Raw genomic sequence first — 24,357 nt, 5'->3', positions numbered from 1 at the left:
GTGAGCGGCGCGGCCGGGCAGGGCTCTCCGCCCGGGCACGGATCGCAGCCACCGAGCCCGGGACGGCAGCTGGGCTCCCCGCGCTGCCGCGGGGCAGAGGGTGCCGCGGCAGCCGCTTACCTCTGGAGCGGAGCAGCGCTCCCAGCAGCACCAGCAGAAGCTGCGGAGGCGCGGGCAGGAGACAGCCCCCGCCGCGCCGCCTCATGGTGGCAGCGCCCCGGCCCCGCGCTCGGGCCGCCTGCAGCGATGTCGCGGGCTCTTCCTGCGCGGAGCACCCCGGCACGACCGCCGTTCGCTCCGTCCGCAGCCGCGGCAACTCCGGGGCCGGGGGCTCCCTCCCCGCTCCGCCCGCCCAGGCCCGGCCCCGAAGGAGGAGCCCCGCCGGGGCAGCCCCCGCCCCGCTCCCCCCAGCGCCGAGGCACTTCGCAAACTTTCGGCGGAGCAGAGGCCGTTCCGTGGCCGAGGCTCCGCGGCGAGATACCCACCTTTCTTCGCCACCCGTGGGTCCGCCGCTCGTCACCACCCAGAGCCCCCGGATCCCCTCAGCCCTTGCCCGGGGTGTGGCTCCCTCACCGCGGGCGAGGACACCCTTCCTAAAGCGGCCCCGGTGGCTCTCCCTGTCCCAACTCCCGCAGCATCGTCAAGGAACATTGCTCCGGGCTCTCGGCTGCCCGGTATTCTCCGRTTCTCCGCGCGTTGCCACCGCTTCCCGACTTGTGCCAGCTATCTGTACCCAGGACAAATCGCAGAGCCCTTCGCCCCGTCCCGTCCCCATTTGCCAAACTGCCTTCGAAAGGGAAGCACGAACCCTTTGCCCGTCCTTGCTTATAAGGAACGCTTGATTTTCCCCTCCGCGACAAGTTTTCTGCTATTCGGTGTTTTCCTTCTAGCCGCGGTGTTCGAAAACAGCTGGCTACGTATGAATCTGAGATACCCTAAAAAAAAAAAAAAAAAAAAGTTAGGGTCGTTTCTTGCAGGAGTAGAAATTAACACTTGGACAATTGGTTTATGTGCCTTCTGTTCTGTGCTGTATTAAAAAACACACAGGCTTTCGCTGGAGATTACCCTTAGAGCCAGTTCTATGATCCTCTGTTGCATGATTTGACATTTTAATACGTAGGGTTGACAATGCACGGAACTGTTGTTAAATAATTACTCTCAGTTGATTGCAAAGTATTAACTTGAACAGAAAGCTGACTCAGATAGTCCAAACCCTGGACCACAGGGGAAGATGAGAATTTTGTCAAATTGACACCAAAGTGCCAATGATAGAAATGKTCTTATTTAAAGCCTTCCCATAGATGAATCCAGAGGAAGCTGCAATTAATCCCATCCTTTAAACAATCACAGGAATAAGAAAATGGCACAGCGTGTGATTGAGAGAATTCTGCCTCTCCTATTAAATGTAAAATGGTGAAGACAAGGGATATTATTAAAAATGTCAACATAAAATTAAAACAGGGACTGAGTCTTGACGAATTGTGCACAGTGAAAAAAAAAATAATTCAATACAGCCTCATTGAGGAGAACTCCCAAGAGCAGGAACACCAGAAGAAACAGTAAGCAGGAAACCATGTACGAATCTACTGTGCACGACCACCAAAATTTTTAAAAAGCAGACTTCTTTCTTTATATGCAGAAGCACTACTTCAAGATAGGAATAGATCCATGTTAGTGCCAAAGTGCAATGGCACATAGACTATGGCATTGAATTCTATGTGTTTGATAGGCAAAGTGTGCAAAGTTGCAGAAGAGTAACAACGAATATAGTCAAGAGGGACTGATTGAAGCAGAGAGACTAAAAATGTTTTCTATTCTAATACAGACTTTGACAGACTGAAGCACAGAAARTATAAACTATTATTGTAAAGCCATAAAATCCAAGATATCAGAGTTTAAGATGGTTGAGGGGGAAGAGTTTGGATCAGTGGGTTAAAGCTAAGAGAGACAAAACAATAACTTCGCACTGAYTGGGGACTGGCTGACAGGATAGCATGCAAAACCCTCACTGTGTCTTTGTAAAATACAGAGCAACATTGAAGATTTTGTGAGGCTAAATCATCAAGTGGTATAACTCAGAGGAATCCTTCTGACTTCAGACTCACAGAAGCTTTAAGAAATTTAGGTACTGAAGTATTGAGTGTGATAAAGTATAGACACAGGGCCCAGAACTTCCTGCTAATTATATATTTAGGTCATGGAACAGTTTTTCAGCTAAGATGAGTGTTTTCCTGTGTTTGAAACAAAAGCCTYTTGAAAAATATTGTCCTAAATTCAAATAAATTAATTTGTTAACTCTTCAGTTCTCTCCACCAGGGAACAACTATTTTTTGCCCACTCTGTTAAAGTGAGTTTACCAGTGCTCTGCATCTTGCACTGTATTCTGGCAAATCACTTTCCTTTCTAAGCTCATCCTTCTTAAACTATATCTCTGTCTTATCAGCAATTTTGAAATCCCCTGGTGAAATGTTAGAGAARCCCATAGTATTGTCTTTCACAAAAATCTCTTAAATAGATTGCAGTAGAACAGATGAAAATTTACATAATAAACCTCACAATTACCTACCTGTTGATATAATACTATGATTGAATATAGCCCTGATTACATGTGGGATCTTTGAGGAATAATTGTAAAGTAGATTTATGCAATGTAAAATATATATTTATGGTAAAACTAGAAGAGTTGCTAAATCATGCTGGTAAAATTTAACCATATTAAATGGTTAAATTACCTCTTTCAGACCAAATAACTTTAAGACTATGTAATTATCAGAATACACTTCAACCCATATGCAAGGTAGGTACTTGCTTCTAMACACACCTATGAGCTATGAGGGAGGAACATCATGAAGTAAACTGTAATAATTTRTACATCACTGATAAGTGATATATACTGAAAGTATTCAAGACAGATGAGAAAGAAGTAATGAAAATATCAATAACAATTAATTTGTATGACAACATGCCCAAGCAAAAAACTCCACCTGTCTTTATAAATGGAACAGGAAGAAGATTATTATCCTAATMACCATTTTGGGACATAATTCAGACACACCCCCTCCAAAAAGAAACGTTAGAGAAATAAACCAACCCAATGATAGAATATAAGTGTCACAATATTATAATAATATTTTGCATCATTTTCAGGGTGGTTTTAAATAACAAACCTGTGTCAGGAAAAGCACAACCAAGAACATCGTGTCATTGGAAAAAGAAGACAGAAAGGGAGCAGAACCAGGTAGGATTATTATGGAAAATACACTATTTATTTTGAAACTGAAAAGATATTAAGAGGTTTAAAGAAAGAAAGAAAATAAATGGTCTCTTACCTATCAAAGTATTTTTAAAGCATTCAAATGAGCTGTTCCTTGCAAAGATGCTACTCCACACCTCAAGTTTCCTAGAAACAGAAKGAGAGATTGGGTAGCTTAATTGTTATGTTCAGAAAGATTTAGAGCAATCATGTTTTAAATATTTGAGATAAAATGAATGAATTTACTAGAATGAAAAACACACATGAAAAATGGGCAAAATGCATTTGTGCTGAATCAAGTTCCTTTTTTTAAGTATTGTAAAGCTCACTGTGTGAACAGAAGGCAACAGACATGATATATCTTGTATGACTTTTGGCATCTTCTCACAGTACACTTTCATAGAAGAACATTTAAAGTACAGATAGGGGAAGGTGTGCAAGCATCTGACAGAAGGAAACCATAGTGGTCTTTAGTCATTATTCATCAAAATGCAAAGGCATCTCAGATCTGTTTCAAGATCTGTCCTGAGTTCTGTTTTGTCTACTATGTTTACTGACACCTTAAACAATGCAATATTTATGCTTGTAAAATCTGCGCTAAAACAACTGATAACCTCAAAACAAAGATAAAGGGATGCAAACACTRGGAAGGATGAAATCAGACACCCCAAATCCTATTGACAAATTGGTCAGGTTGTCCAAAAAACAACAAGGGAAAATACAGTAGTGAGAAACATATTATTCCTGGGAAACAGAATGAAAAATTAATAAACTGCACCGTATTTTGGACTAAACAGAAATACAGCATCTTAGGGTTTTACAGATTACGAAGAACATAAATCAACAATGCAGCACCACTGTCAGGAAGGCATCTAATTTTGGAACACCTTAACAGGTGTGTCATATAAGAGATAATTTGATTTCTTAAATTTGCATAGTACTGAAGCCCCAGTTGCACACTGTGTCTGGTCCTGGCTGAACACCTTAGAAACATAAACACAGCTGAAGAGAAACAAGAAAATGATAAGAACAAGAAATATATAAATCAAACCCTTTGAGAAAAACCTGAAAGAATTAGGCATGCCTAGTAAAAAAAAAAAAAAAAAAAAGTCAAGCCAGATGCAGCTTTCTGATATATACAAGAGCTAATAATAGATATGTTCATGAGCCATCCTCTATGACTCCAGTAGAAAGCCATGAAAGGGTCAACTTGATTTGCATCAAGAAATGCGTAAAAGATTTTGCCAATCAGCATTCCAACTAAGGACTTTTCAACAATGGAACAGACTGTCTAGGGGGACTGTGGAATCTGTTCCAGTGGATTTTTATAAGAACACCGTTTGATAAGCATGTTGGTACTAGCCTTGATATGTTTAGTCTTGATGCAGTACAGACTGGACTAAGTGATCTTTTGGAATCCCTCCCAAACTTAGGTTCTGCAATGGATATAGCTCAGGAAATTCTAACTGGAAAGATAATTCCAAACTCTGCACTCTGATTGATCAAATTCTGTTTTACTAGTGAGCTCTACTAAAGAGCCCGGAGAACAGTAAAATGTTCCCAACAGAGCTCTAAGTTCAAGATAAAATCACAGGTATCATACTATGAGATCTTCCAGTGGCCCTTTTAATTTCTATAGTTATTCCACCGGTATATTAGCCACATCTGTTCTCTCTTCCATATCACCAATGAAATAAAGAGGTGGTAGTTTGGATTACCAGGGAAATTAAGAGTCAGATTTTACCCATACATAGGACAGTTGCATGTCCAACTTCACTGACGAACATGTCATGAAACAATTTAATTTTCCAAAGGCCTGAGAGATTTACAGCTTTTGTAGCTGGTTTCCTAGTTTGAAAATTATGGTCTCTGTGTTACATACATTAAATAAAATTTTAGCCTTTATTTATATTTTATGCTATCATTTTTTCCTTTCTTGCCTTTCCTTAAGTTTTCTAAGTACTGCCATTACTACTGTGCAYGCAGAGATGCTCATAGGTGTCATAAACATTCAAATACTGTCATCATTGTCCCTTACACTGTTTCTCAAGTTACTGCTCACTTATACTTAACAAAGCCATATGCCATCTTCTGTAGTGTTACCACAATGGTTTTCAAATACAAAAATTAAAAAAAAAAMCAGGTTAGTAAGTCAGAGTTCATGTGTTACTTAATTTTCTTCACTTTAAATTAACTGCTGCTTTCTAAGCATTCCAATTGCACATTCATTTAGGGAAACTTTATGATCATCTCATGGATGACCATTAATTGTACTTTACAGTGCAGAACAGAAAAACTAAAGGTTACATTAAATGGCTACATTTAGAAGCTCAGATATAAAGAATCTTGCAAAAGGTTGTCAGAGATTGAAATAATTCATGCTTCAAACATTGATATGAAAGAAGCTAAAAAGAGGCTTCCCTGAAAATACCTGACTAGGACCTTTKCAGCTTCCAGGAAAYCTATGGTTCAGTCATTTCAGGCKGAGGGAAAGGAATGCATCCACACAAAAGCAGCAGAGATTGCTCCCTGGCTAGATTTGGGGTGGGGGAGGCCACAGCTCATAGCCACATACTGTCCCCCAACTTGCCCTGAAACAGGGAGCAGGGAGAGGAAGTTACACAGACTGGCCCCACTGTGAAAACCTCCCCTCARCCCCACAGGCCACATCCACAGGACATTCAGGTGAGAGGCAGCTGAGAGGGGGGGTCACAATCCATCAAAGACCCCCAGAGTGCTCCCCTGAGGCTTGGCACCACAGGATGCAACCGATGCAGTCTGCTGCAAGGGACTGTCCCCCTCCCCCAGGGTGACATGCCCGGCCATGCCTGGACATTGCCACCTGGCCTGAGCTATATTAAGCCGTGGGATTCTGTGCTTTCTTGGGGGGACCATCGCCACCAAGAAGACCAGCTGCAGAGGAACAACACAACATCGTTGCGATCCACAGATGGTATTTTCTTTATCCTGAGGATAATGTCCTCTGTCCCACCAACCTCTTTTCTTACTTCTCCCTTTCTTTCTTCTCTCCCGTCTACCTCTCATATTTGCTATCAAATAAAACYCATACTATTGACTGGCACATGGTCTAGTTTGCATCTTAATTCGGGCAGAGGTATTCTAAGGACCTTTAATAATTGAATCATAACAAAGGTCCTTTGTAATGTAATGACCAAAGTACAGCTTAATCTAACCCCACCCCTTTTTGTTTGTGTCTAGAAGGTGAGACAGAAACCAGCCTCCAAGGCCCTTCAATCTTCCAATCTAAGAAGAAAAAAAAAAAAAAGGAAATAAAACCATAACTAAATTGACTTTCAAAATAGGAAAAAAAAAACAAACCAACCAAACCAAACCAAACCAAACTAAACCTTTTTTCATATTTTCTTTGAGATGGTAGCTCTTCCCATGTTTTTGAAAGCTGGTTCTGTTCCTTCTTTTGCTGGCTCCCTAATATCCTCTATGTAAAAATAATGCAAATAAACACCCTCTTCTATTCCTGATGAGACTCCTCCCAGCAGTGAAATGGCATTTATCCAGACCTTGCACAATGTCTGCATTGCAAAGGTAGCCTGTGGCCTACCTTTAGGAACTGCACAGCTTAATACCCTGACTRGCACAGAAAAGAAAGAAAAGAGGAAGAGCTTAAAAGGAAAATGTTCTCTTAAAAGCCASCAAAAGAATTCAGTTASAAGACAAAAGCTTAGCCACCTTTATTCCCCAAACACATTCAAATGGATAAGTAGAAGTTGTGTCTCCTTAGCTAATTTTTGAGTCCTCAGAGAAGCATTTTCTAGAGAACTGAAGACCTGTGTCTTTCTTTGACTTACAGCTTTTAACGTTGTTTGCCATCAACAGTCTCTGTACTCAGATAAGAAGTTTGCAGTAAAAATCAATCCCACAATCAGAAAGAAAGGTGACCTTATATCTCAGCATGTAGAATATCTTTGATRTGTCAGTTTTCCTTTCTTAAAAAAACTAGAGTACCTGAATTGGGCCTGTAAAGAAACAAGTAGTCACAGGAATAGATGTGAAAGAAACAACCATTTCTTTCTCTCAGCTCACACACCTTTCTTGTTTGCAGAAGCCCTGCCACTATGGAGACGTAAAAATGCAGACAGACTGATAAAGAGACATTTCTTTTTTGAAGATGATTCATTTCTAATACTCTATTGGCATGATGGGATTGGCAAGTACTGCCAACACAAACAAGATATAACCCTTGAGTGTTTCTGATAAGATGTCAGCCATCTGCTTTCCTATCAGGTGGCTGAATCAGAGATACCTCTTAACACCTCTCCCTCTGTCATACTASCTCTTGATAAATGTGAATGAGGGAACAAATTAATTGCTCCTTACTAGCACTGGGTGAGACCTGCTTAAAAGCACAGGTGGGAGCAAGATCCAGACTTGTACACGCCCTCCACATGAGTCACCCATGCATATACACACATATCCAACCTCCCTCGAAGTCACATATACCTGTGTCCACATCATCGCAAGTTTAAGGTTTTAGGAACTTAACACATTAACATGATATTAGCATTCTAAGAGTTTAAATTAATCCGASTTTGTGTACTGCATTTCCATTTGTGCTTCATTCTTGGTCAGCAGGGTTGTTGAAAACTCTATCAAAGATTTGAGTGAGCAAAACCCAATAGTTTTAATGCACAGGGAAGACCATGTCACAGAGACTGCAGGTTTYTCTTGTTTGTTTCACATAACTTAAAGCACACTGTGTATGTTTAGTAAATATCAGAGATGGATATTTCAGAAACTCTAGCCACAGAATTTAAGAGAAACTCTGATCCACATCTAGATTTTACATATTCAAGGAACACCTCCTCCTTCACTAACACAGTGTACAATTTAAAGTTAGAACTTTAAAGATATTTTCTTAATATCTAATGTTATTATCAGATTCAAATGCAGAATTGTCAATCTATTTTCTGTGGTATAGAAACTAGAATGATAAAGTTAACAAATAAAAAAATTAAAAAACATTCCTCAGATAATACTTAATTAGGTCTTAATTTTCTACTATATTTTGAAAAAAGTTCCACGCTTCCTCTAGTCTGTTTAGAATTAATTGCCATAATCTTCATTTACTGTTTCAGTCTCACTTGGTTTATATTCTCTCAGTAAGTGATTTGCTTCTCCTTCTATATAGTCCAACCATTTYATCATTGTCCAGTCTATCCTCTCTTCTAGTGACTCTATAAAGGTGTTACTCTTGAAAACACGTTATGTAATATGTAGCAGAAAGGAAAAAAAACATTAATAACTATGTCCTCTTATATTATGGAGTGAATCACCAGGATACTGATGTGTGCTTTAGCTGAAAAAAATGTTGACTGCAACTCCTGTACTGCAGCAGGGCTCYACGGTCTCTTTTCCAAAAGCCTAACAGATAGAATTAAGAATTGTTTTGCAAGAATTCCATTATTTTAATGTATCTGTGATCTTCTCTTTCTTTAGTTTYGTTGGTTTTTTTTCCTTGATTCCATCATTTGCTTTTCAATGCAGATGTTATAAGACACAAYATTTTCAGAGTACTTTGCATGTGAAAAACCTCTGTTCTGCACACAGGAAKTTACTTACCTTTCCCATAAAAGCTGGCCACTACAGCCAGCAGAATACTACTTCACTTCATCCCCAGACACAATAGCTCACTCCAACTTAGATTTGCCTGCTCTCTTGCACACACATAGAGCCATTTACTTATTATAATTTTCTCATACAAACACCTTGTCTAATGGATAACTGAGTCTGGCAGCTTATGTTTGCAAGGAACATTCGATAAGTAGAAACAAMGAATGAAAATTGCTGACTTTTTTGGGTTACCCCCCAGGATGCACTAAACCTTGGCTGTCAGAAATGCTTCCCATGCCAGAWTTGCATAGTGATATTTATTTTTACCAGGCATTTTAGACTTTTTTTTTTTTTKTTTGGCATGAGAGATCCTGCAAACTCTGCCAGAAATGGCTGTTTTTCTTCTCTGCATCATTAGTGGGGCGGCATTCCAACAGAGAAGGGTCACTCACTTAGTACTTAAGTACTTTAAAAGATGTTGTCCTTCCCTTCTTGATGAGATAATGGGAACAAAAACTGGAGGAGTGTCTTTCAACAGTTTGCTCATACAARAAAAGCCAACTTTGCTTGCTAACACTAAGCTCAAAATCAATCAGAATTTGGACAGTGCRTTAAATACATGCCAGGAATCTATTATAGAGCTTACAGCTACCCTTGATTTTAAATAAGGATGTGGCCTCCATGAGCCACAGAGTCTGTCAAACTACTATTCCCTTTTCTCATAAGACATCACCCAGAATTCAAAAGTACTCCTATGACTAAGAGTAGAAGAATATTTTAAGAGGTTTTTTTCCCCAACAACTTGTATTTAAAATACAAGAATCTTGGAGCTTGTTTAGACCTAAATCATCAGGTGAACAAAAAGTTATCAATATAGACAGATCTCAAAATCAGACCAGACCTCTATTTACTTTCTTTCTTTCCAGCAGTTCAAGAGGRAAAATAAAATCTTAGTAATACAATTAAAATGCAGTTAAACTAGTAAATAAAAAAGAAATTATGATGGCATAATGTTTACAGCATAGTTTCCTGTATGCTTATGACATCTTACTAATTAAGTGTATTCTTGACTTAAAACTTTGGGTACAATTATTGGTGTCACAGTTAAGCCCGATAATGGTAAAAATGCTGGCTGCTTAAGAGAGCTGCTGCTGTTAGCATGTTCTATCACTAGCTGGAAAACTCACGGTTGTTTCCAGAATTCATCTTGTTGCAGATGTTAGGAGTAAGAAACTTTGTGAAATYTCATTTCTCTAATGATCTTAAAGAACACTGTAAGTCCAATCTGCTTGTCTACTTTTTACCTGAAGAGGTAAACTAGTATTAATACTGTGCTTTTTGGGGAAAATAATTCATTTATTTGTGCAAAACCACTGGGCTATAGGTGAACCAGATAAAAGAGTTCATTCAGTTTGAGAAGGCTCAGTTTAGGAGAAGTGCTAGAAGTAYTGGATCTTTTTCTGTAAATGACTCCTGAGGAACCAACAATATAAAAGTATGGATTTCATCCCAGAATTTCATTGCGATTTTGGCTGACCTTTTATTTAAGATAATTTTATTTTTAGTGCATGTGTTTAGAGAGTTTGGTGATAATTCATCTAAATAATTATTAAATTAAAAATTTAATGRGAGGTTTTAATGTGTTTGCAACTGACTCATAAATGAATCATCCAACTTCAGTGCCATTGATTTTTAAAATTACTTACATAATAGAATTCTAATTTCACTTATAGGATTTCCAATAGTTCACATAAATAATAGCATGTGAAGGTCTTATTCTCCATTTCTTCAGCTCTCTCCTCAAAAATTATCTCTTCTATGGTGCCCAAAATAATAGATTATCAATAAAGATTGACACTTGTTAAGGTCAATGTTTTTTTTCTCACAGTATAATTTGGTTTTCATGTGTCTTTCTRTTATCACACCTGCAATTTTATTAATTCCTATATAAAAGGAAAAGCTCATAAAAGGAAAATGTGTGGGAAGCCTTGAAAAATACAAAGCACTATCAATCTCAAAAAAGCTGTGTTTTGCACGAGACAGGCTATTAGCAAACTCTTTTAAAAGAGGATAAAGCTTTGGATGCTCAAAAGARGAACAAGAAAGGCTAGAGACATTTTCTTGGTGTTTCTGTGAAACTGTCTTACACTGATTTCATAGTCAGATGGAACAATATTGAAGACTTAGGTTTTTTGTACGTTGTAGTTGTGATACTTAAACAATAGCATTTCCAACAGTCACTGGAAGAAAAAAAATGTTTGTTTCCTCTAATACATCTAACAGGCTGTATTGTAGGTACTTTAGTAATAATTGTTAGAATTCTAAGCAAATGAAACATTTCATTCCAAGAAAAGTAATAGAAGCCAGACAAAATGACTCAGTTTGTTTAAAACAAGGCATTTCCTCTGGAATTTTTTGCTTGATATCTAGTCCTGTTTATTATTCTATATAATACTCTCTCTGAAAGACAAACTGTTTCTCAGGAGATGTTTGTCTAATAAAAAAAATTTCAGTTCAACATTGATAGTATAATTTAGGGAGATGAACATAAAACCAGCAAAGAGTAAGTTCTGCAATTAACGTAGTGAGGGCAAAATATGTGGTTCTGGAGAAAAACAGAAATCTGATTTTAGCTAAATTGCTGAGAAACACAAAACTTAGACAGAAAGGAGTTGGATCTTAAACATAAGATACATATGCATAATATATACATATTATTATAATATAATACATATGCATAAAACTATGCATCTTAAACATAATAAAGACATTTCATTTCATGACATAATTTAAATTACACCATTGACTATTTTCAAACTTATGGTCACATGGACACTTATATAACTAAGTTAGCCTGGTTTAGTAAACGTATGATTTCTGAAATTCTACTTAAACCACACTTCGAAGTGAATTAAGCTAAATCAAATCAAGGTCACATTAACTCTGAAAGAAAATGTGCACAAAATGTACCAATATAATCCAACTGATCCTCCYTGAAAGACTTATTTGGACACACAAATGTCCCTGATAAACAAAATGTGGCAATTTTAGTTTAAGTTAGTAAGCACCACCATGACTCCCAGGGTAGATGGTAAAAGTGGCTTGCTTAAAGTGAGATATGTACCTGTGATAATCTACAAAGGGGCTCTGACAGGGAAAAAGTAAATTTCTTCACCATCATTCTTCCAGCTGAGTCCAAAAGAACATTGAGCCCTTGTTAGATGTGCTCCTCTGGGGGTAGCTATTAAACTTGCAGATGGTTTCCAGCGACCCAGAAAAGCTTCTCAATTTATTACACTGCAGTAGTCTGGTGTTCTAAAATCAAGATAGTAAAACAAACTTAGTACCTATGGCCAGGCTGGCAGCACTTCTCCCTTTTCAGGTCATGAGAGTGAGGGACAGGTGGGTGCTGCTGATCTGTTATATCACCTAATCCTGGCTCTGGAAAGCCCAGAGAGAAATAATAGTAACAGGGAAGTCTATAAATGGCTCCAGAAATGACATCTTCTTTTTATATGATTTGCTTTAAGTTGTTAACAGTCAGGCACCACTACTACTGAAATTTACCATTATTAAAACCASAAACGGGATAAGTGTCCAAAAGGTTTCTTTTAGACAGTCTGAAGAAAATAGCAAAGGCTAACCCATAGAGACCAAAGAGTAACAAGTGAAAAAAAAGGAAAAAAAAAACCAAAAGGAAAAACCTGAGAGATGTCAGAATGCAGCATTCAAAACTGGACTTTAAAGGCCTCTTGTAAATCAGTGCTCCACATACTGATCAAGGCTAAATTGTGGCTTACAGAAATTGCTTAAACAACAAAAAGGAAACAGTGCACAACCTGTGGAAGGCTTCTACCAGCTCAGCTGACCAGCAYTATGGAAGAGGTTTTTAAACACCAGTGACACTGCCTGGATGATGATAAAAGACTGCCTGTGAAAATAGAGATCTTGATGCTAGCTTTGAAAGTGCAGGAATTGTGGTCTTGAACCTAATGATCACAAGAGGACTACGAAGGTCTGTCTSTCCTCTCCAACAGTGGCTGAAAACCAGATACCTCACTGAAAAGTGCCAAAAAATGCTTAAGTGAGCAGTTACAGGATACACATAATGTCAGGAAAATATTTTCCAAAACCCCACTACTTGTACAATTGGCTTCATCATGAAGTAGGTTGGATATTTCATGTTCCTACAGATGTCCTCTTTTTTTCCACTTTGCTTATGTGTGTAACAACATAATTCTGTTTTCTCATTCTGCTTAAATATATCCACTGCTTTCTAAATTCTGCTGAATTYCTGGCCTCAAAAATACCTTGTATCAATGTATTCCATGATCTAATTTTATCAATTATTAAAAAATATGCCATATTTAAATTTATAGCCTATAACAAAATGCACGAAGTGCAAAATTGAACAAACTGGAGTTTTGAAAGAGTTTCATTGTAACACAAATAATTTTAGATAACATAATTTCATATATTATGCTTATACTCTTTAAGGCAATCTTACATTTTTCCAATCATTCTTCATGCTGCAGTGTCTCATTGTCTGCTTCCTAAATTCTTCTCTCTGCTCATCTTTGAAATATTTCTATCTAAGCCATACGCTTTTAAAGACAGAACAAAAGACAGAGGAGTGGCCCAGGCAATCTTATGTGGGATATTAACAGTTATCACATTCTGTTTGCCCTTTTTAAATGTGGCCAACCTTTAAATATAGATTAAAGTTAAGTTSCCAATAGTCACCCTCAGCCTTTTCCTCTAGTAGAATAAAGGCASATCATACGCATGTACAAGTAGTTAATTTCTGTTCTTTTGACTTTGGACTTTGTCACTAAAAACATAGACAACACTTGCAGTCCTTTTTTTTTTGTTTTTTTGACTCCCAGAATTATATCCTGCACTGGTATTTTTCTAATGGTGATGCAAGAAACTACAAAGTAATTTGGCAATTTTTGCCCCACCAGCTTCTGAGAAAGAGGAGCCCAGCAGGCTTTCTTCCAGCCATATGAAGAGCACTGCCTCTCGTACATCCCTGGTACAATGGCCATTCCCAGCAAGCTCCCTGCCAAAAACAAAAAGAGCCCTGAGACTCAGGATTTTTCTGATAATTTCTACTTGACAATGTAGAAATGAGCAGGAGACAATTCCCGTGAAGAAAGGACAATTCCCGATGCTCCCCATAMTTCCCTCTCCTGAGCACAAGGGTTGCAAAAATTCCAGCTCTGGAATCGTATGGACAGAAAGACACAACTTCAAAGGGTCTCTTTGGTCACTTGGAGTCCTTGCTCTCTGAGACAGGCTGCTACACAGCATCCTTCAGAAACTTCATGAACCCAAGGAAKTGATCACAGCACCAAGCCTAGCAGAKTTCAAGAAGCATCTGAACAATGCTCTCAGGCACGCGGTGTGAWTCTTGGGGTGYCCTGMACCCTGGATTCGATGATTCAGATGGGTCCCTTCCAACTCAGCATATTCTATGATTTTAACCTGTTTTAATTCACCTTCAAATTAARGTGAATTTCTTTCCTCTTTCCTCCACAGCTGTAGTCCTCAATAGCCACTAGGAGTAGACACCTTCTGTTTTCCAACCTGAATCTAATCAGAATGACTTTACAAAGTGCCTTTTGCCACTTTGACTTTTCTACCCGACTCGCTCTTCTCCCTCTGAGGTGTCCCTGAGCCCTGGAGCGGCTGCCCAAGGATCGCCCACCGCGCCCTTTTCCTCATGGCCCTGTCAGCAGGCTGCAGGCACAGCCCCTTCCCGCGGGTCCCTCCGTGCTCCAGCCTCGCCTCAGCCCCCGGGGGCGCGGCGTCCCGGGCGGGGGCGGCTCAGGGCGCGGAACTGTGGCGGCGAGGGGCGTGTTCCCAGCCGGGGCGAGCGGCCCAGCAGCGCCGGGAGCGTCGGGCGCCTTGGAAACGGGCGGAAGCCGGGAAGGAGCGGCGGCAGGAGGATGCTGAGCCCCGAGCGGCTCTCGCTGCCCGGGCCCGAGTACCTGGGTGAGGAGCGAGGCGGCGGGGCGGGGAAGCTTCCTGAGGATTCTCTCCCCCGGGTGTGCTGCGGCCCGGCACGGGGAAGGCTCGGCGGGGCCGGGGTGGCTGCGGCCCGGCCCGCCCTTCCCGGGGACTGCGGCGAGCGGCCCCAGGCCGGGCCGGGCTCAGAGGGGTCGCAGCGGGTCCGTGTCCGCCTTGGCTGGGGAGCGGGCGGCACCGGGGCGTTACAGACCGGGGTTGTAGGAACTGAGCTGCGAGGGCTGCAGAGCCCGCTCGGGCACAGAGGCGTGGTCTCCTCTCCGTGAGCAGACGGGGGGAGCGGAGCTGCGGTCTCSTCCACTGTCCCCTTTCGCCATGTGAGCAGTAGCAAGCGGCGTCCTGCCTCCTTGTGATAGGCTTCACCCATTACCAATCTGTTTTGCTCACAGATCTAATGAGCATCCTTGTTTTGTGCTCGTTWCCCAACGTATAGGAAAGAGTGCTGTTCTTATGTTGGGAGGTGGTTCGAATGTCAGCTTTTGTTCTGAAATAAGGTAGCATTGATAATGTTTCTCACATAAAATGAAAATCTTTTAACCTGTGAAGCAGTTATTCCTTTGAAGACTACATCCTTTTAAGCTGGCTGTAACGGCTTCATGTTCCAGGAAGCTAAGGAGCAGAATGATTCAGTGTTAATGTGTCAAATAAAAATAATTAGGATGGAATAAAGTCAATATGACTTAATTKCTGAAGAGGAGATGAATTACAAGTAGTAAGCATTTGGCTTGTGTTCAGGAGAGTATTTGTGAAGTGAAACTCTTCATCCATTACTTCCGAGGCCCAAGAGGCTGCTTGGTAATAACTCTTATAAAGCTATACATAATTTTCTGTGGTTTTCTTGTACAAGGGAAGGTCAGAAATGCAATGGATTTGTGCTCCTTGTTCCATCATGATTTTGCCATTTCTGTAAGTAAAAATGGAACAAGAGTATAGAAACACTGCTGTAAATAGAAAACTGTCTTGCAGGGAAGACTAGACTAAAAGAGTTTTGTTTAGCCTAGCAGCAATGTCAAAGAGGAGGGTCCTACTGGCTTTTACAGCATATCATAGCACTAAAGGGAGAKTAACCATTTAAGCAAAGGAGTGATCTAAGTTGTCTTTGAGTAGAATCTCATTGTGCTGTTTCTGCTAAACTCATGTTAGGGTGATTTGTGCATACCTGCATAACTGCAGTGCTATTCTGTGTCACAGAAACTCAAGGCAGAAGTAGGTTTGTTTAGTGCTCTATTCAGGGTGATTCTCATGGGACTCACTTTGCTGAAGCTCTTATTGCTGGTTTCAGTTGTGGAGCTTTGGGTGTTTGAGAACAGCAACACAGTGCCATGTAGACACACTGGAGACACCCTTTGGGTTTGTGCTAATTCTGTCACATTACCTCAGCATTTTCAACCTACACATTAATAGAGAAGTTCATTACTTTTCCAGAGTTGCTCTAGGTTGAAACCTGCAAAATTTCTTTTTCCTAATGAGCTAACTTGGTTTTAGCTTGTTGTAATTGTTTTTAATGAAATAGGCACTTTTAATTGTGTGAAACTTGTCAGTAAGGATTGAATCACTCAAAACAATCTAAGAAGCAAACTAAACATACTTAAAGTGAAMGAATAAACCAGTTTTCTGTTGCACATCTGAAGGTAAGATACGAGACTTCTTAGATGTACAAGACTGTTAGGTGCAAGCAGCTTTGCTAACCACTTAAATGAGCCTCATTTTTATCTCTGTTCCACATGCTGATTTGGAAGTCTTCTTTCATTTTGTACAACTTTCTAAATTGTTCTAACGTTTGGGTCAGAAAAAGACACACGTGTGACMGTGTTAGGTCTTCTTGAGTCTGCTCTGTTGAGTCTGCTCTGCTCTGCTCATCACTTAATATGACCATCTGCTTAGATTGCAGGGTCTGTTGTCTGTTAGAGGGGTGAAGYGTGTTCTTATTAGTTGTGTTACCAAAAACAACGTTTCTCTCTTTGTGAGACTTTGTAATTTACCAAACTGCTCACAGATCCTATGAAATTTGGTGTGTATGAGCAGTGCGAAAGTGGTTAAAAAACAAAACAAAACAACCTCCAACTCCCCCTCCTCCCACCTCAAAGAAACACACCTCCCCACATATGTTCCTAAGTTTCTTTTCCATTTTCTACATTGGCATTCTAAAATCACCATTATCTGGATTTTTTTCCATTGTGCACCTTCAAGTCTTTTTAATACAGTTGTCTGAAGTGGAGTTGTATGGAACTGTGAAGAATTTCACTTTCTATAATTTYGTTCTGAAGTTGCATTGCCCTAGGTTGCCACATAAGGTATTCTCTGAGTCTCTCAGATCAGATGACCCTGCCTTTTCTGAGCTGGAATGGGTAACTCCCCCAAACTCTTTTTCCCCTCTTCCCTTTTTCATTATCAAAACCAGGTCAATGCATAAATTGAACAGCCAAAATAATATAATGTGCTACTTGCTGCATTGTTTCCCCCCTACCCCCCTTTTTGTTTTCCTCTGACAGAGATGATTCTTCTACATCCAGTAGAATGCTAAGCGGGAAATAAAAGCAGTTGTGAATTAGAATAGAAATTAACAAGGAGAGAATTAAGTATTAGGATGAAAAATAATTGCAAAGCTTTGGTATGCCGAAGTTCCAGGAAAATAAAAATCAGGGCAACCGTGTCTCATGCCACAATGAGACAATAAGTAGAAGAAAAGAGATGACCATTACTTAATGAATAGGAATGGAGATGAGGTCTGCAGAGTTGGCAGAAAGGCTGTAGTGAAAATGATGTTGTTAGAAGCAGGACATTATAAACAGWATTTTCACTGAATAAACAACATTTATTGTTTGAGTATAGTGATGATAATGTGTTTCTCATTTGATGGATGAGACTGGAACTACAGTAGGCAAAATGAGGCATATTTGAAACACTTTTTCATGCCTTACTCATTATGGTTTAATAACTGGTGATTGCTCAGTTATTTATAGYAGGCAATGGAGCACTTAGTGTATTGTTCTGCTCATGCAGCTGTCTCTGAAGCTTCATATTGTATTACTTCCCCACTCCCCTTTCCTGTTATGGAGAAAAAGCAGTAGAATATTGCAAACTTCCAACCTCTTTTTCTCTGTGTTCTCCTGCCTTCTGCTACCCAATTCCAGGATGTTGTTTCTTATCTGTCTTTACCAATATAAGGCATGTAAGAATGCAAACACTGTACTGGGAGGTGCCTTATCACTAAAGCATGAGCCTACTAGTGCCAGAAACCTGGYTATGTTTCCTCATCTTTCTCATGAAAGGTCTTGGGCTTCATGGTTAGAAAGAATATACATGCTTTTACAAAACTGAGTAGCTCCCAACTGAGAACTTCAGTTGTGTAGACTTTGCTGATGCCTAAGGCTTACTGTTCTTCTGAATAGTCCTACGAGKTATTGATCTGGAAAGCCCAAGTGCAATAATTTTCTTTAACAGCGTAATCAATGCACAGGCTACATTGTTATCCAGTCATCCCAGCTGATGCTGATTCTGCTCTTAGTATCTGTATTTGGTGAACTTCTGTGAAGCACTGTGGCTGAAGGGCTCATGGTCTAGAAAAGGATAAGAGAATGCCTTTTAAAAAAAAATTATTTCTAGCTCTGTTGTACAGATACAACTGTAATTTAGAAGATTAATAAAATRTGTAAGAGTTTGTGTAGAAATGTTTGTTAAATTTGAATCTTAGACTCAGTCTAGTACTTCGTCTAAAAGATGAAGGTTTCACCCCTAAACTTGCTGTTGCACCACAGGACTTCCACCTTAACTTGAAAAGTACAGGTAAAGGTGATCCTGATCTAGTAGAGTTCCAGAACTGGAGAATGCAGTCTTTCCACATATGTCCCTCTGAGTATGAATAGGTAGGGAACCATTAGGCTACTTAATGCCTTRTAACAAACTGGAATGGTAATTACTTCCACAGTGTTAACAATTACACTGCATAATTTTASATTAAAACAAATCTCCCTGCCCCGAAACCCCTAACGAAACAAACAAACAAAAAAAAAATCGCTTAGTGATTTGCTTTGGTGAGGGGGTGGTTTCTRGCAGCTGTGTGACACCTTGCAGGAGGCAGCCCGCTGGAAGGACTTGCACAATTAAGTCAGTCTGTATGCACTAATATGCTCATTGTTTGAAACAAATTCTCAGCTATAGYCAAGATTAAATTATAAATGGAAAGATTTCTTAAATTTTTTGTTGAAAGTGGTTTTGCAACTGTGAACATACGAAATATGCTATGGTTACACTGTGTGACCACCTGGCATGTGCTCCTGGGTGACAGCATGTCTCACATTGTAATGATACCTCTGGTATGACAAGGTCTACTTGTACTTGTATGTTCTGTCCTTYAAAAAACATTTTGCTTTTGAGGGTTAATAGGAGATTACATTGCAAGGTTATGCAAAGCTGGAAAGAACTACAGCTGTACAGAGCTGCAGCATTTAGTTTAATTGTTTTGTTCACTTACTTCTCTTTCCTAGGCTGTTTCTTAGCAATATATGAAGAGATTAAGCTCCTAATGGTATCTGAAAAGATTAAAAAGAGCATCCTGAAAAAACATTAATGCTGGAAACTTTTCCMGAGTTGATGTGATTTTGCTCTTGCAGTTTGTATCCTTACTATTTCTCTCTAGCATCATTATTGTCTTGGTAATGTTTGCATGAAATTGATTTTATGTTACTATAGATRTATCTTTCCAATGTGTGTAATGCAGTAGCATCTTTAGTTAAACTCCAGTTTAGAACAAATACTGAAACGATATTTAGCTATTTCCTCATGCTGTCAGAGTMTATGTTCTCAGAGATTAAAAAATGCCAGAAATATTCCAAATACATTAAAGCTTGTTATGCTCTTGACCTTCTGATAACTGAAGCAAATCATAACATTCATTGCATCAAGTAGTCTGTATTTGCAGCACTTCAGTTGAGGAGGAGGCAAATAAGTAAGAAAAACTGTCTTGTTATTCAGGAATTCCCACTCCTGATTTTTCAGCATATTCAGTTAGGCCAACCTTAAAAAAAAAAAAAAAAAAAAGGCAAATAAGTAAGAAAAACTGTCTTGTTATTCAGGAATTCCCACTCCTGATTTTTCAGCATATTCAGTTAGGCCAACCTTAAAAGAAAAAAAAAAAGCTCTCCTGTGTACATACAGAACACAGCTCTTGATAGACGGCTCTTGTTTCAGAAGAAGTGATGTCTCCTGAAGAGTTAAGCAATAATATAACCAAATGATTTGATAATAATATTTTTAATAAAGACTTACCTCTGTAAGTAAACTTGGCACTGTTCTGCTGCTTCTTCAAACAATGTACATKATACCTTTTTTACTATCTGATACCAATTTATTCCAATCATACTCTTTCTTCAGGTTGTTTGGCRCACTTTATTTTTAATTTGAAGCATCTGCTTTGATTTTTATTGCATCTTCTGGTCATCACATATTTGCTATTCCTTTCAATTATGACAGGCAGCATCACTTCTCGGTAAGTGTGCTGRTATATTAATCTTCAGGTTTTTTTTTCTCTGCCTTTGGAAAACTCAGTCATTGGAAAAAGAAGCTTCTTATTACTAGAAGCTAGTAATAGCTTCTAGCTTGTARCGTTAGGCAGTTGTATCTAAGAAATAAAACTGGGAAGCTAATACTCAAGACCAGCATGGCTAATGAGATTGAGTTGCCAATAAGTCCAGAAAAAAGAATCACCTGCAAGATGCAAACAGTACTGTGGTGCTTCAAAGATCTCAATCCTCTCCATTCTATTTGGATAATAAAACCATTACCTGTATGCAATATCATGACTTAAAGATGTCCTTTATTTCTTTCCTTCCTCCTGAATTTCTGGCTCTGAAAATTTCAGTGCATATATTCTCTTTTGTGCAGTCACATTATTTGCATTAAATTTTCCTTCCAGACTTTTCAAGTATCAGTGCTTGTTCTTCCAACATTTGTAATCAAACCTACAAAGGAGTGAATTGTTTGTTCTCATCAGCAGATTGAAACAAGTAACTTGGTGGCTTATAAAAAGACTATTATTACTATTCTACATACATATGCAAAATTATTAGGTGTGGTTATGGCTAAATGGAATTAGTTGTGATTGTCTAATCTGTTGTAGAGAAATCCTTAGAGACTGTGGACTGTAATCCTCATCACGCCTTGTAAGCTGAAGATTTTTATGACTTGGTCTAGTCATGTTTGAATTGAACAGCCATTGCTCAGCCCTGAATGTGGTTCTGAGCCAAAAGTGGATTAATTACAAAATTAATTTTAAACACTGGGCAGTGATGGTGGGGTGTAAGTACGTGGGTGTGGTGGTAATACTATCAGAGGCTGTTCTCTTAAGTGCTGCAGGAGGCAGCTTTGGAGGAGCTGTACATGTTGCTACTGATTGGTCTATGGCTCCAAGTGTAACATCACTGCTAGTGGTTTAGTGATAGGAATTAAGATATTCTGCACAAAGGTATTCACTTAATATCTCGTTATGGGCTGCCTGAAAAATCCTCTTGGAACTTACTCTGTCAGATTCCTTTGTGAAAGCTGGCTGTTAATTTTTAAATCAGACAGCAGAGTGTGGCACCTACCAAATGAGTGTGGCTGGCACTCTTGTTTCTTGTTTGGGGTAGTTGCCTGGGATTTCAGAGTTGAGTTTACAGAATATGGGTAAAAAAGAAAAGTTCTGTATGAGCAGGGAGCTTCTGTTGTAATAAGCCCAAAACAAACAAATGCTGAGGATGATGTCCTGATGTAACATCTCCTGTGTGGAAGTGCAATATACTGGAGTTTTGTCAGGAAGAAAAGTGGTAGAGACAGCAAGCTGTAGTAGCACATTTGGTCTTTACTTTCTGATTTGGACTTGCTGCCTTATAATTGCAAAGTAGGCCTCAAAAATATGAACAATGTKTATACCAGTACATCATTATCCCTGAATTTTCAAAACCCATTAAAACATACAAATCATCTCATTTATTTTGCATAGAACCCCACAGATTTTTGACTATGCTTGCATAAATAGTTAATGTTCCAGCATGGTTCCAGTGTTTGTTATGGAAAGTACCATTTTTATAAATTAAGGAACTACTCTTTTGCTATAACCAGACTCCTGGCACTTAAATTTGCCTCTCTGGCCTGCTAAAACCTGCCTGCAAATTACATTTTGTTCTATGACTTTTCTGTATAGTGTAGTGTTAGTTGGGTTATAAAACATATTCCTTGCCTCGTTCCATGGAAGTAGGCAGTCAGTGAACAGGAAGCCAGAGCTGGAATTTGGTTTGGCAGTGTGAACTGTGCTACCTGGAAAAGAGCACAGCAGCCAAAGGGACAAAGAGGGGGGGACTTCTCAAAGAGATTACAAAGTGCTATTTTCTTTCAGCTTCTCTGCTCACAGATTTCTTCCCTTCCTCACATCTCTACCCACYCTTCTGGGAAATGGGGAGAGAGGCTGTTTACCACGATCCTTCAGCTGTGCAACAAAAAGTTTAACAGAAATATAATTTTACCAGTAACTGTACTCAATAGYAACCTGTAGATTTTTGTGTACATTTTGAAATGTCATAGAAATGTCTAAAATTCTATGTTGAAAGCTAATTTATTCTCCAGATTAGCAGATTCAAAGGTATTTATTATAGAGGTCAGCCTCATTGTGTTGTGTAGCACTGTAGGACCATGCCTGTCTATTCCCAAAGGCTTTTAGGGGAGGTTTATGWCTCTAAAGATGCAAAATAACAGAAATAGGGTTCATTGATAGTGACTATTCTATGAAAGGAGTGTAGACTCACCCACAAAGTTTTGAGAACGGTTTTGCAGTTGAGCAGAAGTTTATTGCAGGCTAAGATGAGTGGAAGGCTGTCTGCTAGTACCATTTCCTGGCATAATCTGCTACTGCTGACACCTCCAGAGGGGCCTGGGGAGACGATTGCTGAGTGTAAGATGGACTGCTTAAGGAGGAGGGAAGAAGGCTGGGCTGAAGTAAAGTAACCCAGTTGTTGCTATCTTGAGCCTATGACTGAGCTGCACGGACTCATTCTCCCCTCAGGGGACACAGGTGCGCAGAGCTATTTTTCTTTAATCACTCACATAAATTAAATTTATTCCCTTGCATTAAAATAATTAAATAAAGTTACGCCCTGTATCTTTTACTGCCTGATAATATCTTTAAACCTTTGGCTCACCATTTTGCTATCAGCTGCAAGGTATTTTCCAGGGTGTGCTTAACCAATTTTACCATTGTCCTGAAAAGTGTTCTAGGCAGAGAAATCCCCTGATAGCAATCAATATTCATGCATACTTTTAATCACTGTATCCACTGGGAATAATGATTTCCGGGCCCCTCTTGAAGTCCACCTGCCCCACACTAAGATGAAAGGGCCYTCCATGCTGTGTATCAAGTGATGCAGGCTTGATGCTTACCAGGATATTAAACACAAATTAAAATGGTTTGAAGAATATTGATGTGGGTCTGAGGTTGGCCAGTTGCTGGTGAGGGGATGATGCTGTCAAGTCTGGAGCAGATKGGCAAGGAGCAAGAACAGCCCTTGCCTTTCCTATATTCCCTAAGGCTTTTCTCCTGCTCTTTTTAGGACACGACACTACTTGCAAAGGTGCAGTAGGATACGTGTTGAGGATGGAGGTGTGTACTTTGGGAACAGGGTTTGTGTGCTTTCCAGGTTAGGAATGATTTTCCTGGGTTCGTTGTAACTTGTCTTCTGATTGTTGGACTTGTAGATATGGAAAGTCTACGGCCTGGTGCTGGCACATCACCTCAGACTCAGCTCTTTGTTGCTGCAACTTGGTTTCTAGCCAAAAACATCAAAGGGGCTCCGTGGTAAATCTGTGCTGCTTCCTCTCTGGCAAATGCCTGTTTTGTACAGTCTGCCCCCTGTAAAAGCAGCAAAAGGGTTTGTGTTGCACCAAACTGTCCTTACTCAGAAGTCTTATAAGTGAGTGTCATTCTGTGTTGGGGTACTGGCATATCCACCATTTCTGAAATTCTCCCATGTTTGGCCTAGGCCTGTTGAGCAATATAAATTTCTTGTCATTGAGACTTCCCCACCTGCCACATTCACTGATGCTTCTTTGGAAACAGATGTACTCTTATTTGCATCTGAAGGAAAAAAAACATTTACAGAACAACCTTAGAGCTATTTGACTTTGGAATAGAGGGTAGGGCAGGGAACACCTAAAGCTCTGCAACAGCCCCATCAGAACGGCCTTGACCATGTGTGTAGGAAAGATGGCTGTGACTCAGAACACAGATCAGAAAGTCCTCTTGAGTAAGCATTTTCCRGTGAAATATTTCCTGTCTCACATTTCCTTATCGCTTTCCTTCAATACCAAAATCTCAGGGGATTCTGAAAAAGAGTCAACACTGTTAATGACTAACTCTGTATAGCCAGTAAGGAAAGCAGGATTTAGGTGAGAAATTTTGCTRTCCATATCAGGGAGAAAAAACCTCTACTCCATAACTGAGGGAGCAAATGCTTGAT

General features: G+C 39.7%; 2 protein-coding genes across 3 annotated transcripts in view; one reads left to right on the top strand and one right to left on the bottom strand.

Moving 5' to 3' along the window:
• Positions 1–334, bottom strand: part of LRP4 (LDL receptor related protein 4) — a 79,522-nt gene extending 79,188 nt beyond the window's left edge. For both annotated transcript variants that reach the window (XM_057364916.1, XM_057364923.1), the window contains exon 1: positions 121–334. In XM_057364916.1, the coding sequence (XP_057220899.1) occupies positions 121–205 (85 nt within the window). In that variant the 5' untranslated portion in view covers positions 206–334. The remainder of the gene's footprint in view (positions 1–120) is intronic.
• Positions 335–14,709: 14,375 nt separating this feature from the next.
• Positions 14,710–24,357, top strand: part of CSTPP1 (centriolar satellite-associated tubulin polyglutamylase complex regulator 1) — a 78,986-nt gene continuing 69,338 nt past the window's right edge. Inside the window, exon 1 of the mRNA XM_057364903.1 lies at positions 14,710–14,839. Within this exon, the coding sequence (XP_057220886.1) occupies positions 14,794–14,839 (46 nt within the window). The 5' untranslated portion in view covers positions 14,710–14,793. The remainder of the gene's footprint in view (positions 14,840–24,357) is intronic.

The sequence above is a fragment of the Malurus melanocephalus genome, unplaced genomic scaffold, assembly GCF_030028575.1.
Source record: "Malurus melanocephalus ecotype Western Australia unplaced genomic scaffold, MMel_1.1 scaffold_2, whole genome shotgun sequence".
Taxonomy (NCBI): Eukaryota; Metazoa; Chordata; class Aves; order Passeriformes; family Maluridae; genus Malurus; species Malurus melanocephalus.
Note: the sequence above shows the minus strand (reverse complement) of the source record. Positions and strands in the feature narration are given on the sequence as shown.